Source organism: Giraffa tippelskirchi, chromosome 7 (genome assembly GCF_054371585.1).
Source record: "Giraffa tippelskirchi isolate mGirTip1 chromosome 7, T2T-mGirTip1v1.2.pri, whole genome shotgun sequence".
NCBI classification, from domain to species: Eukaryota; Metazoa; Chordata; class Mammalia; order Artiodactyla; family Giraffidae; genus Giraffa; species Giraffa tippelskirchi.
The window spans coordinates 58403896-58419317 of NC_137281.1; the positions used below are offsets into that span (position 1 = coordinate 58403896).

The window sequence follows — 15422 nt, forward strand, 5'->3', positions numbered from 1 at the left end:
AAATATGGATACACCACATTTCATTCATCCATTTATCAGCTGAAGGACATTGGGTTGTTTCTGCTTTTGGGTTGTTATGAATGATGCTTCTGGGAATATTTCAGTTCAGTTCAGTCACTCAGTCGTGCCCGACTCTTTACGACCCCATGGACTGCACCACGCCAGACTTCCCTGTCCATCACCAACTCCCAGAGCTTGCTCAAACTCATGTCCATCGAGTCGGTGATGCTGTTCAACCATCTCGTCCTCTGTCGCCTCCTTCTCCTCCCGCCTTCAATCTTTCCCCCCATCAGGGTCTTTTCCAATGAGTCAGTTCTTCTCATCAGGTGGCCAAAGTATTGGAGCTTCAGCTTCAGCATCAATGAGTATTCAGGACTGATTTCCTTTAGGTGGAAGTTTTTCTGTGGACATATGTTTTCATTTTCCCTGAGTATATGAGTCATCTGGTGACTCCATGTTTAACCTTGTGAGGAACTGTCAGACTGCTTTCCAAAGTGGCTACACTAGTGCACTTTCCTGCCAGCAGTGTGCAAGGATTCTTCACCTTCTCACCAACGTTTGTTATTATCCATATTATTTTTATCAGACCTGTATCCATACCACAAGACCCCGTGGACACAGGCAGCCTTCTCTGTCAGCACCACAAGTCCCAGCGTGGCTTTGGCTTCCTCACCACTTGTCCCTGTGGGCACACACAGCCTTCCATGGCGCACAAGTCCCCTGGAGCTGACACAGCTTACTGTGTTACACAGCATGGGTATCACAGTCTCAGGAATCCAGCACCTTCTGTGTCGACCCCACAAGTCACCTCAGATACTTAGAAACTCTACCTCCTCGCCTCCTGTACACACAGCCTTCTTGTCCAGCACAGAAATTGTTTTGGGTATAGACAGCTTGCTTTGTTCATGCAATTCTGAGGTACACAAGGCTTCTGTGTCTCCATTACATGTCCTTTGGGTTACACACAGCCTACTTTCAGTTCAGTTCAGTCGCTCAGTTGTGTCTGACTCTTTGCAACCCTATGGAATGCAGTACGCCAGGCTTCTTTGCCCAAGCACTGCAGCCTACTTTGCCCAAACCTAAAGTCTCCTGGATGCAAACAGCTTTCCGTGACCACACCAGAGGTCTCCTAAGGTCCTCAGAGTCTCCTGTACCTACACCACAATTCCAATTGGGTACACACCACCTTCTATGTCCTACTGTATCTGCATCACTAGTCCTCTCATACACACAGCCTTTTTTTGTCTCACTACAAGTTTCCTCAGAGACACACATCACAAGTCTCTGAGGTACACATGGCTTTCTATCCACACAGAAATTCTCCTCAGGGACACACCATCTTTTATGCCCATATCACACAGGGACACATGTTGACACGTCTCTGTCTACGCCACAGATCATCTTCGGAGCAAACAGCCTTCTTTGTACCTCGAAGCACGTGGGATCTTGGTTTCCCTACCAAAGATTGAACCGCCATGCCCCCTGCAGTGGAAGTGCGAGGTCAAGGATTAGACCTCCAGGAAGTCCTCGGAACAAACAGCTTTCTGCTTCCGTGCCACGTGTTGTCCGGAGCACACACACCCTCGTGTGCACTGCACAAGTCCTCTTGGGAGCCTTGCTTGTAGACATCACCGTTTTCCTCAGACACCTGCACAGACTCGGGGTCCACACTACATGTCCCTTTGCGCTCACGTGGCTTTATTTGGTCACATCAGGTCTTCGTTGTGGCACTCTGGTCACGCCTTAGTCCCCTCAAGTGCGCACAGCCTTGTTTCTGTACCACAAGTCCACTCAGAAGTACAAGCCTTCCATGAACACACCACACATTTCCTCCTGTGCTCCCACCTTCTTGGTCTTAGGCTTTTGCAAGGACTACTCTAGGCAATTAATCACTCAATATCTACAAAACTCGGGCTCTGGTTCTACTCAAGCTCATTGTGCTAGTACACCAGTCACTGCAGGCTGGTATTCTGATCAAGTTTATTTCTATTTTCTTTCTTTAAAAAAATTTTGTCTACGCTGGGTCTTTGTTGCAGTGCATGGTCTCTCTAGTTGTGGCACGCAGGCTCCAGAGTGTGTGAGCTCAGTAGTTGCCCTGAGGCATATGGGATCTTAGTTCCCCAACCAGGGATCAAACCCAAGTCCCCTGCATTGGAAAGTGGAGTCTTAGACACTGAACCATCATGGAAATCCCGAATTTATTACTTTCTAGACCTATATCCAAGCCACTGGTTTCTGTGGCTTTTTCATATCTGGAGACATTTCAACTATTGGTTAAGTTTAAACTGGCTTGTTCAAGCAGGTTTCATCTGTGACTTTATCATCTGAAGTGGAATTATATACTCAGATAATCAGGCATTTCAGATTCCTCTTCAATGTGCGTTGGCTTTTGCTTAGCAATTTGGAGGTTCAGTGGTTAGAAGTTTTCAGGGTAGCCTTAGAGGTTGGGTGGAAAAGCCAGAGCTACCTCACTCGACGCTCTGGGAAGCCTTGAGCCCCTTGGAAGGAGGGCCTTAGGCACTTGGGATCACCACTCATCCAGCTGGACCCAGCATTCTCCAGGCAGTGCACTTCCTCCAATCAGACGGAAGCAACCAGAATGGAAAGGATACAAAGGGCCTTGAAAGAGGACTGTGAAGGCTCAGGATTGCGCACTGGCTCCAGCACATCCCAGCGTTGCCTGACGCAGGAACAGGGACAGTCAGTGGAAAGGAGGCCGGTTCCGTCCTGCCTCCCCTGCGCCTTTCGTGATCATCTGATCTTCCAGTTCTGCCATGCTCGTGTTGATCTCATGTTTTCCCCGTCACTGTGGACCTGCCAACCCATGTTGTTGATAGAGAATAATTTCCCTCACACCCTCTTGGAGAAGAGAAAAGATGAACTTTGGCAAACCAATCTCCTAGATGGAATTTGGCTTTGGAATATCTTCAGTTAAGATAAAAAGCCAGACATTTTCCTTCGTCAAACAGTACTCTCCTAGTTGGCAGTGAAAGGAGGGAAGGTGGTCAACCCATGCGGTCCTTGTATAGAGCGAGGGACAGGAGTCACAGCTCGGAGTCAGGAGTCAAGCCAGCAGGGCAAGAGGGATGGCGCTTCTGCACCCAGGCCCTGGGGTTTGAGCTGGCCCTAGTCTTATCATTTGTGTCTAAGCTTGGGCTTGGGTAACTACTGCTCTGGGAGCTTCCCATGGTTACACAGAACAAATCCTCTCTCTAATCTCCAACTGAACTGAACCCAAACCCCAAAGCCAGCCTCAAAATAGACTTAGTCGTAGAATATTCTTGATCAAATGATTCTTCCTAGTATCCCTTTCTCACTCCCAATCTACTTGGTCTTAATCTGACTGGCTTGGATGTGCAAAAGTTAAGTACTAACAGAATTAAGCAGGTTTCTTTATTGCAAGATCTCTCTGAACCTTTAATATGCATTTTAGTCCTTTAGAAAGGGAACAGAATTTGCAGTTACTCCCACTTATTTGACTGTGGAACTTGTTTCTTACATATTTGTCTCTAAGACTGGAATGGGGCAGGACAATATTATTGTATGAGCTTCCCAGAAGCAGGATTTGAAAGGGTGATTGTTGTGCAGGAGATTTACCAAGAGAAAGGTCTCAGAAGAAATTCATAGGGTCATGAGGGATGGAGGATAGAGCAGGGGGTGAGCCAAGGAGAGACACAGGCTCAGATGGAGCGTTGCCTCAGCTTGGGCCCAGGGGAGCTCTAGACTGTGAAATGTGTCACAGAGGTTGCCCTCCCACACGCACCCAAAAGTGAGGGAGCCAGGCTGTTACACTCCCACAGAGCTGAGCAGTCATTGGCCACGGGGGCCCTCTGGGGCTGGTGCGGACCCTTCTGGGCATCTCCAGATAAAGCAATAGTGGCCAGCCAAGGCCGGGAGGAGGGTGTAGGGGTGAGCAGTTAATAGCCAACACCCTAAGGCTGGAGGACGAGCGCACACCCCAGCTCGGGGATCTGGGCAGGACACCAACAATTCTGCCACAGTCACACTTGGCGGGGAAAGCCCCCAGGCTGCACCAGCCCTGCCAGTGGTGTCTCCCACAGCTGTACAAGAATCAGGCTGGTCTTTGGAGCACCTGCCATTATTTGCCCAGCCATCCCTATTCTGCACTGTCATCATCTCTAAGATAAAGAGGACTTATCAGATGGAGGGGAAATTTCATCTGGAAGTTGCTAGACTACACCATCAGGACAAATGGTTCTCACCTGTGTGCCTGTGTATATAGAGTAAAAGAGGTTTCTTAGGGAAATGCACTTTCAGCCCCAAACAGGGACTTTCTTGGTTTAAGAAGGAGCAGATGGGAAGGTGGAAAAGTTCTCAGTGCCCCACAGTTCCCTTTAGGGGCAGCGCAGGACCTGGGGGAGCTGGGAGGTCACACCTGGTTTCCTGGGATGGCTGCACCTGGGTAAGCAGAGGAGCAGGACTGTTTGGTCTTCTCAGGGTGGTGCAGTGGGGGTGCTGCTGCTGGTGTGGCTCCAGCCGCCAGAGAGGGCAAGAGGATGCAGAGTCAGCTTGAGCTGGGGGAGGCATCCAGATCAAGGAAGAGTTGCCAGGTTTTAATACTTAGCACCGAAGAATTGATGCTTTTGAACTGTGGTGTTGGAGAAGACTCTTGAGAGTCCCTTGGACTGCAAGGAGGTCCAATCAATCCATCCTAAAGGAGATCAGTCCTGGGTATTCATTGGAAGGGCTGATGTTGAAGCTGAAGCTCCAATACTTTGGCCACCTGATGCAAAGAGCTGACTCATTGGAAAAGACCCTGATACTGGGAAAGATTGAGGGCAGGAGGAGAAGGGGATGACAGAGGATGAGATGGCTGGATGGCGTCACCGACTCGATGGACATGAGTTTGGGTGGACTCAGGGAGTTGGTGATGGACAGGGAGGCCTGATGTGCTGCAGTTCATGGGGTCGCAAAGAGTCGGACACGACTGAGCGCCTGAACTGAACTGAACTGAATACTTAGCCCTTGTCCAACCGTCCTCTGGGAGAGCACCAGACAATGGCCGTTGTCCCTCATGGCTCTGCTTCCCCTAAACTAGTTGATGAAGATCCCTGGAACCCTCAGCTCCAGGCCCCCTGGGGAAGCCCAGAGCTGCTTCAGGGCTCAGGTGAAAGCTCTGGGGCTGGCAGAGGAGGGGTTGGGGAGCCCAGGTGGGCAAGCTTGGCTGGTGAGGATGTGGCCGCCCTGGCGTTCCTAGAGTAGGTGCATTCTGCAGGGCGGGGTCCTGAGCCAGTGAAGCAGCGCCGCTGTGTGCACCTGCAGCAAAGGGCCCCGGACACAGGGGTGTGGCGATCAAGTGCCCTACAGGGGCCCCCACGTATTGATTAACTGATCCTCAAAGTTACCTTCCATTCACCAAGGAGACCCCGAGAAATAGAAAAGGAATGAGACAGCATCTTCCCACAGGTCCCCTGACCTAGGCAGTGCCCCTCACTGGGACCAGTGGCGATGGTCAGCCTCCTGGAGGTCTGAGCCCAGGTTCTTCACCTGCAGATGTATGACTGCTCAGCCAGCGGTGCTGCTGGAGGAGGACCAGCTTCCCCCCTTTTCTATAGACCTGGTTGAGGGGAACCCCTGGGAATGAACCTAGGACCTGATCCCCAGCCAGAATGTTTCCTCCTGCCAAAACCTTTGACTTATGCACCCATTTCTCGCAGGCCCAAAGCAACAGCCCAAAGGCAGAAGAGCTTAGCAGTCGAGTGTAAGTCTCCCAAGCACAGAACTATAGGGCTCACTTTCTCACGCCTGGGTGGAGGCTTCTCACCTTATTCTTCCTCTCTTCTGCATCCCCACACTACTTCCTCCTTTCCTCCACTTTTTTTTTCTGTCTGTGATGAGAGTCTTGTGGGATCTTAGTTCCCCAACCAGGGATTGAACCCATGCACCCTACAGTGGAAGCTTGGAGTCCTAACCCTGGACCACCAAGGAATTCCCCTCTACTTCTTTTCTGAACTTATAAGTTTAGGTCCATTTGTGGGATTTGCAGTTGATGTCATTCTACACGAGAGGGTCAGCAATGTTGGAAATCAAAACCCAAATCCAGGGACAGTCTCAAAATAAATGGTGTGAATTCTTCAAAAATGTCAAGCTCGTGAAAGAGAAAGGAAGTCTAAGAAGCTGCTGCAGATGGAAGGAGAGATGACATGGAAACTTAAATGCAATGTGATGAGCTGGCTTGGATCCTGGGCCAGGAAAAAAAAAAAATTGCTATATGGGACCTTATTGGAAATAGGTGAAATTTGAATATGGATTTGAATGGCTGGCTATGGAATCGAATATCCAAACAATAGAATTATATTAGTGTTAAATTTCTTGATCCTGATAGTTGTACTATGTAAGATGTCCTTGCTTTTAGGAAAGACACACTGAAGTGTCTAGGGATAAAGGAATATAATGTCTCTAATACACTTTCATATAGTTTTGCAAAAGTATGTGTGTATACATGTACATAGATACAGATATGTGCATTTTTGTATTCCATATATAATACCATTCACACATACAAAAAGGGAGAAAGAAAATAATACAACAAATAATAATTGGTGAATCTGACAAAGGCTATATGAAAATTCTTCGCAATGTTGGAAGCAGAAGTTGCTTCCTTGGCTCCATAGCTAGAGAGAAGGCAAAGGCTATTCTGTGAGATGTATTCACCAGTTCACTCTGTTCCTTTATTTTTCTTTTTGCTTCCTCTTGCTGTGATGTATAGCCATTAAAGGACTCACTTTTTTTTTTACTGAAATAAATACATATAAAAAGAAAGCTTTATACCACTATCACAAATGGAAAAGGCAATATACCTTGCCAAAAATATAAGGTAACTATAAAGACAAGCACAACAAAAGCAAATGAATGACATGATTATTAATAAATACTAGCTAGGCTTTGGTTGATCCAAAGACTCTAAGCTTCAGCAAGCTGTTAAGCATTTAGTAGCATCAAACAGAGGTGTTCTCTTTGACATAACCAGAAGGACTAGAGGAAAAATTGACAAGGGAATGATTTTCTTCCTGTGGCACTCAGTATTATTACGGTAAGATCATCCCCCCTTTGGGGGAACGTGAAGAGAGGCAAACCGGAGCAGCTGGTGGCGTGTCAGCACTGGCAGCTAGAGAGGCAGCTCTGCGGTGTGGGTCCTGGAGGGAGCGCTCGAGGCGTTGGCGGGGCGGGCTATTGACAGAGGAACAGTTTGCAGGGCTTCTCTTTCACCCCACTTAGACCGCAAGTCTGTATTGTGGGCTGACGCTGGGAAGCCACTTGGTGTGTTCCTAGATGTGTTGTTGGCCTGGGAGACTACAAAGAAGGGTGTGGTCGCAGGCAGGAGGGGCTTTGCTGGGCCTCATTCCCACAGGTTCACATGTGGCCAGTATCCTCCTTAGCAGGCCCCTGCCCTGGGGTTTGTGCCAGGCTTTGGCCCTGAGGGCTACACATTGCTCCATTCAAGACTTACCCATAAGATTTCCAAAGGAGAAAAAGAGTTTGAATATGGATCTGATGGAACTAGGATAGACTAAGGCGCTGAATGAGAATGAGTGTGTGGGGGTGAGGGGTGGGTATACAGGGTGTGGGTGTCTGTGTGTGTGTTGAGAACTGCAGGACTCTCAGCACGTAGGACCTTGCCCAAGCTCCAGCATTGCATCTAGCAGTATAAGGCCATGTCGTAGGATGACCTCAATGTACCTCCTCTCCCTGCCTTCTAAACAATGGCTGCTTGAGAACATTATGGAACAATTTCTAATTTCAAAATACTCTAAATAGGAAGAATTATAGGAAATAATCTAAACAGGAAGGATACTGGTCTAATAACCTATGTTATATCCCCACAGTGGAACCCTATGAAGCTGTATAAGAAAATAAGGAATATCTCTATGAATTGATATGGAGTCATTTCTAAGCTATATTGTTAAGTAAACAAAGAAAAGTACAGATACAGAAACAACCTAGTGTCCATCATGGACAAATGTATGAAATATATATATATATACACATACATACATATTAATATGTATAATATATTACAGTATAATACAACATATATTACAACATATATTATTATATATAATGCATAATAATAATGGGATATTATTCAGTCATAAAAGGAAGGCAATCATATCATTTGTGACAATATGGATGGACCTAGAAAGCATTATGCTAAGTGAAACAGAGATAGAAAGACAAATATTGTATGATCTCATGTATATGTGGAATCTAAAACAAACCAAAAGAAGCTCATAGATACAGAGAACAATTGAGTGGTTGCAGAGACAGCGAATGGGAGTGGGGGAGGGTGTGATGTAGGTAAGGGTGGTCAAAAGGTTAAAATTTCCAATTATAAGTAAGTCCTGAGGTTATAATGTACAGCATGGTGATATGAGCTAACAATATTATGTATTTGAAAGTTGCTAAGAAAATAAATTTTAAAAGTTCTCATTACAGGGAAAATAATTATAACTATCTGTGGTGATGGATATTAACTAAACTTATCACGGTAATCATTTCACAGTATATACATATATCAAATCATTATGTTATATACTGAAAGCCAACACAATGTAATATGTCAATTATATCTCAATTAAAAAAAAAAAGTATATGTGGGGCAGAAGTGGGGGTGGAAAGGTGACCAGAAGGAAATGAGCCACCCTGTGAATAGTGGTCCTCTCTTGTCAGAGAGCTAGAATTGGGGAGATTGGGCTGGGGATATGACCGCTGAAAGAGGGCTTGCTTGACTCACTCTTGAAACTTCTATTTCATGTAATACTTGCCTTTAAAGTCAGATTTGTCATTGTTGTGTAGTCGCTAAGCTGTATCCAACTCTTTGCAACCCCAAAGACTGTAGCCTGCCAGGCTCCTCTGTCCATGGGATTTCCAAGGCAAGAATAAGAGTGGGTTGCCATTTCCTCCTCCAGGGGATCTTCCTGACTCAGGGTTCGAACTCATGTCTCTGCATTAGCAGGCGTATTCTTTACCACTGAGTCAAAAAGACCTAACTGCTGGGAAGCCCAAAACCAGATTTATATACAGTAAAATTCATCCAAATGGGTATACCATTCTATGAGTCTTGACAAATACAGATATGTTACCACCACCAAAATCAAGACATAGAATATTTCTGTCGCCCCCAAAAGGTCCCTCATGCCCCTTTGTAGTCAGTCCTCTCCCTCCCCGCTAGCCCTGGATCTGATTTTTGTTTCTTATAGAACTTTCGTATACTAATAACACATTTGTGTATCACCTATGTACCTGGTGGCTCAGACGGTAAAGCGTCTGCCTACAACGCGGGAGACCGGGGTTCAGTCCCTGGGTCGGGAAGATCGCCTGGAGAAGGAAATGGCAACCCACTCCAGTATTCTTGCCTGGAAAATCCCATGGACGGAAAAGCCTGGTAGGCTACAGTCCATGGGGTCGCAAAGAGTTGGACACAACTGAGCGACTTCTTTCTTTCTTTCTTTATGTATATAAATCCATTAACCTAAATACGGTTATTCTTCCTTTTCCCATTATCCACCTGTGCTCATTTCAGGGGAATAAAAGCAGGAAACATAATATGGAATCAGAAGATGAAGTTCCAGTAACATCTTGGTGCGTAGTCTTCCAACTTTCTCAAATAGGCAGCTCGACCACACTTTTTAAATATGTTTGCTCCAAACTGACTCACATACGTTAATTTGCCCCATAATTAGCTAATTATCCCAACTCTCTTTATTGAATGATATAATGTCAGAGTCTGTGGTCCAGTGAGTGATGGATGGATCTATGCCTGGATGGTGAAGGCGCAGGGACGATGAGAGGTACCTCAGAGGTAAAACTGACACAATTGACACAGCTATTAAGCTATTATTAAATACTGATATTTAAAGCCTCAAGATGTCACTACAGAACTAAGAGAAGCTGGTTTTAGGGGTAAGAGGTTGGGTTTGAGTTCAGCATGTTGAGCGTGTAGAAGGCTCACAGGGTGGTCAGAAATGCCTTTTTGAGGACTTACCTGGCAGTCCAGTGGTTAAGCCTCGGTGCTTCCACTGCAGGGAGCATAGGTTCGATCCCTGGTCAGGGAACTACACACAGTGCGGCCAAAAAGAAAGAAACACTTCTCTGAGAGAGGATCAACAGGGGAGCTGTGGATTTAAAATCCATCAATTGGAAGTGGTTGTTGAGATCAAGAAAGTGGACAGTCGCCAAAAAAGAGTACAGGGGAAGCATGGAGACACCTTGTGAAATATCTCTACCTCGGAGATGGTCAGAAAAAGAAAATATGCCAGTAATAGGAAAAAGGAAGGTGCCATCAAAGAGGCTGGCAAAGAATTAGAAGAGTGTCAGGAAGCGTGGCAGAATCCACAAGGACATTGTGTCCAGCAGCCAAGGAGCGAGAGTTGTCATCATTAAGATGCTGATGGACATACAGGACAGATTCACTGGGGCCAAAACTGGTCTGCAGAGAGTGAGAGAGGAGAGCTCCCCGCTCTCAACAAGGACCTGAGACTCCATGCTCTGGCCCCCTGTGCCCCCTGTCTGTCTGTAGTTTGAGGGTAGCGTGAACAGAGAGGTGAGCCTTGTGGCTAGTGGACAGGGAGGAAGCCTCTGACCTCACACTGGGTATATCCTATCGACTGTGTGGATGTCATGTGGCTTGTGGGATCTTAGTTCCCCGACCTGAGGGATCAAAGCCCAGCCCTCAGCAGTGAAAGCATGGAGTCCTAACCACAGGATGGCCAGAGAATTCCCTAAACTGTGTGCATATTCTCCCATTGCACTCTGCACTTAGCACCATAGCAGTAAAGACAGTTTTTAAAAAATGATGTGCTTTACAGATACCTTCTAGCTTCACGTGCTCAGGGGATGATTTTCTTGGCTTTTCTTGGTGTCCCCAGCTCAGGAGAGAAAGGGCACTTGGCCAGGATGGAGGAAATGAAGGTCACTCTCTGCTCTGCACCAGCATAGAGCACTAAGGGGTTCCTCAACAACCCCGGTCTCTCACTGCCTAGCCTACCTGTCGAGATGCCCCCTCCCGGAAGATCTGCTCAGACGTTACTCCACTCACTGAATAACTCAGTCCCAGTGGTGGCAAGACCAAATTATGACTCAGAACCCTAAAGCAAATTATTGTCCTTGTACACAATTAGCCCATCTGCCCGGGATTGCTTTATCTGAAATGGCTGAGAAGGGATGTCTAGATTCAATTGTGAGCAGCTGGTCTCTGCCAGACCCAGTGCTGGGCATCGGATGGATGACAAGTTGGCACAGAGGAAGGGCGGAGGCTTGGGACCCCTGTCTCTCTCCCTGAGGCCAGAACAGATGATCCTGCCCATAACCATAACTATAACCATGGGCTCCACCAGCAGCAATTCCTGCAACACATGGGCACGGGGCTGGACAGCTGAGGAGGTGCTCTTTTACATGTTCTCATTTGGTTTCACAACAGTCCTTGCAACAGCCAGGCCAGGATTTGTTGTGTTTTTTTTTTAATCCCTATTTTAAACAGAAAGAAGCCAAATATTTATAGCAGCACTCTTCACAGAGTCAAAAGGTGAACAACCCAAAAATCTATCAACTGATGAACAGATACACTAAATGTAAAAAGAAAAGTGGCCTATCCATACAATGGAATATTTTCAGCCTTAAAAAGGAATGAGGTAATAGATACATAGTACAACATGGATGAGCCTCGAAAAAAAATATGCAAATTAAAACAAAACAGATACAAAAGGTCATGAATTGTGTGATTCCATTTATATTAAATACCCAGAATAGGCCAATCCATGGAGACAGAGAGCAGATGTTCGGGTAGGGAGCAGAAGGGTATGGGGAAGGGGGGCAGGTAATGACTGCTAAAGGATGTGAGGTTTCCTTTTGGGATGATAAAAATGTTTTGGTAGAGTTGGATGATAAAAATGTTTTGGTAGAGGTGGTGGTTGTACAACACTGTGAATGTACTAAATACCAATGAATTATACATGATAAAATGGTTAAAACAATGAATTTTATGTTATGTGAATTTTAACTCAATTTAAAAAAAAAAAAGAAACCAGTGTTCACTAGCATAAGAAGCTGGCTACAGTCACCAGGGTCAATGTTGAAAGTGAAAGTCGCACAGTCGTGTCTGACTCTTTGCAATCCCATGGACTATACAGTCCACGGAATTCTCCAGGACAGAATACTGGAGTGGGTAGTCTTTCCCTCCTCCAGGGGATCTTCCCAACCCAGGGATTGAATCCAGGTCTCCTGCATTGCGGGCGGATTCTTTACCAGCTGAGCCACAAGGGAAGCTCATGAATACTGGAGTGGGTAGCCAATCCCTTCTCCAGGGGATCTTCCTGACCCAGGAAGTGAACTGGGGTCTCCTGCATTGCAGGCGGATTCTTTACCAACTGAGCTATCAGGGAATCCCTAACAGATTTAGGGCTTCAGACTAAAAAACTAATGCTTCACCACTGATAACCACAAATATGATCTATTATCTGTTTTCTATGATTTTGGTTTTTTAAGATTCCACACAGAAGTAAGATCCTTAGACATCTTCAACTCACACACAGATATATGTCAATTACAACTCAATCAAATTGAAAAGACAAACCTTCCACACCCAGTGCTTTATCATATACAATGTTGACTTTTAGCAAACCAATCAACCAACAAGCCAACCAACAAATAAAAAGGCCACCAAAAATAAATAACAAACCTAGGGTTTGTCCCAAAGTGAAGGAGGTACATAGTCAATAACATGCGGAAGAAAAAGATTATATTTCCTAATACAGGTGTAATGTTTAGTGTTCAAAAGAGTACTTGAGCTCAGCCTTAGCCTGTGGGCAGCCATCACACCATCATGATAGAAGAAGCTGTTGGCTGCTGCCCGGTAGCCGCAGCTGCAATCTCCGGGACCAGCCCTCGAGGGCTCCTGCACCCTGCCCTGCCGCCACTATGCAGTCAATTCACTGCTACTCCCACGGGTCACAGGAGACAGATGAGGAATGTGATACTCGCTGGGTGACATACTTTAATACGTCAGGTATTGATGCTCGAGAAATGCGTAAAGGGATGAATGTTGGATATGATCTAGTTCCAGAACCCAAAGTCACTGTTGCTGGTTTGTGAGCATACCTGTGCTTAAATGATGTTGCTAGTATAGTTCACATCGTAGAGGTCGTTAAGAGCAAAGCAGGACCTCATAAGAAAATCTATCCCTAAGTCATCCAGGAACTTAGACCAACTTTAAATGAATTGGGAATCTCCAGTCCAGAGGAACTGGGCCTCCACAAATTGTAAACCTTATGGTTGGGCTTCCCAAGGAATTGACAATGCTACTTGATTGTGAACAGTCACCTAGAAATACTGATGATAACAAATTACCTTATTTGAACAAGTTTTCCTTTGTTGAATACCAAACCATGTAATGTACCTTGGACTTTTAATAAAAGGGAAAAGAGTTTGAACTGAAAAAAAAAGAGTACTTGAGGGAGTTCCCTGGCAGTCCAGTGGTTAGGACTCGACACTTTCACTGCCGTGGACTGGGTTCAGTCCCTGGTTGGACAACAAAGATCCCACGAGCCTTGTGGCCAAAAAAAGGAGTACTTGAAATGTGTGTGTGTTTACTTGAGACAAGTGTGTGTTTATACTGGCATGATTATTGGGAGGGCCAAAGTATTTGTTCAGGTTTTCCATAACGCTTTATGAAAAAACCTGAACGAACATTTTGGCCAGCCCAATCTAAGTAAATATTTGTTGATTTTCTAGTATGTGTTAAGGATTGGAGATTCAAACTGACTTGGAATCATTCCCTGCCCTCGAGTACTTTCAGTCTCGTTAGGGAGCAAGGTTAGCAGTATAGGACGTCATTGGTGAGGGCAAAATGAGTGAGACAGACGGGAAAGGAATCAGAGAAGATTCTTTGAAGAGGTGGTCCTTGAATACAGGCGGTCAGGCCTACCAGGCAGAGAGATAGGATCTTTCCATTTGAAGGAGGGCGAGGCAAGTCTGAGGAAGTGATTAGGGCTTGTACCCCAGCTTGAATTTGGATCACATCATTTTTGCAAGAGGGAACCTCTGACAGTTTCTGAGAAGGGTGATGATGTGTACTCAGTTAATTTGCACTTCTTCAGTGGTGTTGAATCAGAAGAAGCAGAGCTTGAAGGAAAAGAGACTTTGAGGTTACAGCAGCAGTCCAAACATCAGGGGAACATCTGAATTAGAGTGTGGAGTTCAGTTTCAACACATTTAAGCGCCTACTATGTGTCTGAAACTCTATGAGAAGCAAAGCAACAATGATGGAGGCGAGATGGCCCCTGCCCTTCAGTTGCTCACATCTAGTGGCAACAGAAAAATTAGCATTAAATTTGAAGTTAAATTTGGCCCCCAGATGTATTCCTTACTAGTTCTGTGGTCTCAGGTCTCATCTTCCTCATCAAATGATAAAATTGAACCATGTACCTTCTCTGGGGACACTTTTAATTCTGTCCTTTTTACGATGAAAAGAAAATACGAGTTATAGTAGATGCATTTTAGAGGAGAAGCCTGTGGTATAGGTCTTGATTCTATATGATTCTGAGGTTTTGCATGTCAGGGCTAGGTAAGTGGTGGTATCATGGACAGAAATAAGACAATCTAGAGGAGGCTACTGACTTAAGGAAAAACTTTTAAGTGCTCAAACCATAAAATTCCTAGAAGAAAACATCGGCAATACACTATTTGACATGGGTCTCAGCAGTATTTTTTTTTTTTTTTTTGATCTATCTCCTTGGGCATGGGAAACAAAAGCAAAAATAAACAAACTGGACTACATCAAACGAAAAAGCCTTTGCACAGTGAAGAAAACTATCAACAAAATGAAAAGACTGCCTACTGAATGGGAAAAGATATCTGCCAACAATATATCTGATAAGGGTTTAAATAGCCAAAATATACAAAGAACTCATACAACTCAGCATCAAAGAAATAAACAATATGATTTTAAAATGAGCCTTTTTCCAGAGAAGAGATGCAGATGGCCAACAGACGCAGGGGAGGGAAGGGTGTGAATGAGCTAGGTGAGAGAGGTTCAGAGATAGACATTTCCAGGCACAAAATAAATGAGTCTGGGATGAAGTATACAGCATGGGGAATATAGTCAATAATATTGGAATGACTTTGGTCACAGGTGGTAGGTAGACTTGTGATCATTTTGTAATGTATAGAAATACTGAATCACTATATTGTACACTTGAAACTAACATTGTTATAGGTCAATTATACTAAAAAAAAGACATGTACAAGAATGTTCATTAGCAACTCTAAATATTGCCAAGCTGAAAGCAACTCAAATAGTTATCAATGATAGAATGAATAAATAAGTTTGGCTTTTTCATATAGTGAAATACTATCAGCCACAAGAATGTACAAATGATTACTACACCTCAAAACATGCATTTCAT

At 45.1% G+C, this 15422-nt stretch overlaps 1 protein-coding gene across 4 annotated transcripts in view; it reads left to right on the top strand.

The window, feature by feature from the left end:
* Nucleotides 1–10272, top strand: part of WDR59 (WD repeat domain 59) — a 126283-nt gene extending 116011 nt beyond the window's left edge. For 2 of the 4 annotated variants that reach the window (XM_081508676.1, XM_081508684.1), the window contains one exon: nucleotides 9545–10272. In XM_081508676.1, coding sequence (XP_081364802.1) covers nucleotides 9545–9552 — 8 coding nt within the window. In that variant the 3' untranslated portion in view covers nucleotides 9553–10272. The remainder of the gene's footprint in view (nucleotides 1–9544) is intronic. The other 2 variants (XM_081508675.1, XM_081508692.1) reach the window with 1 other exon arrangement.
* Nucleotides 10273–15422: the final 5150 nt, after the last annotated feature.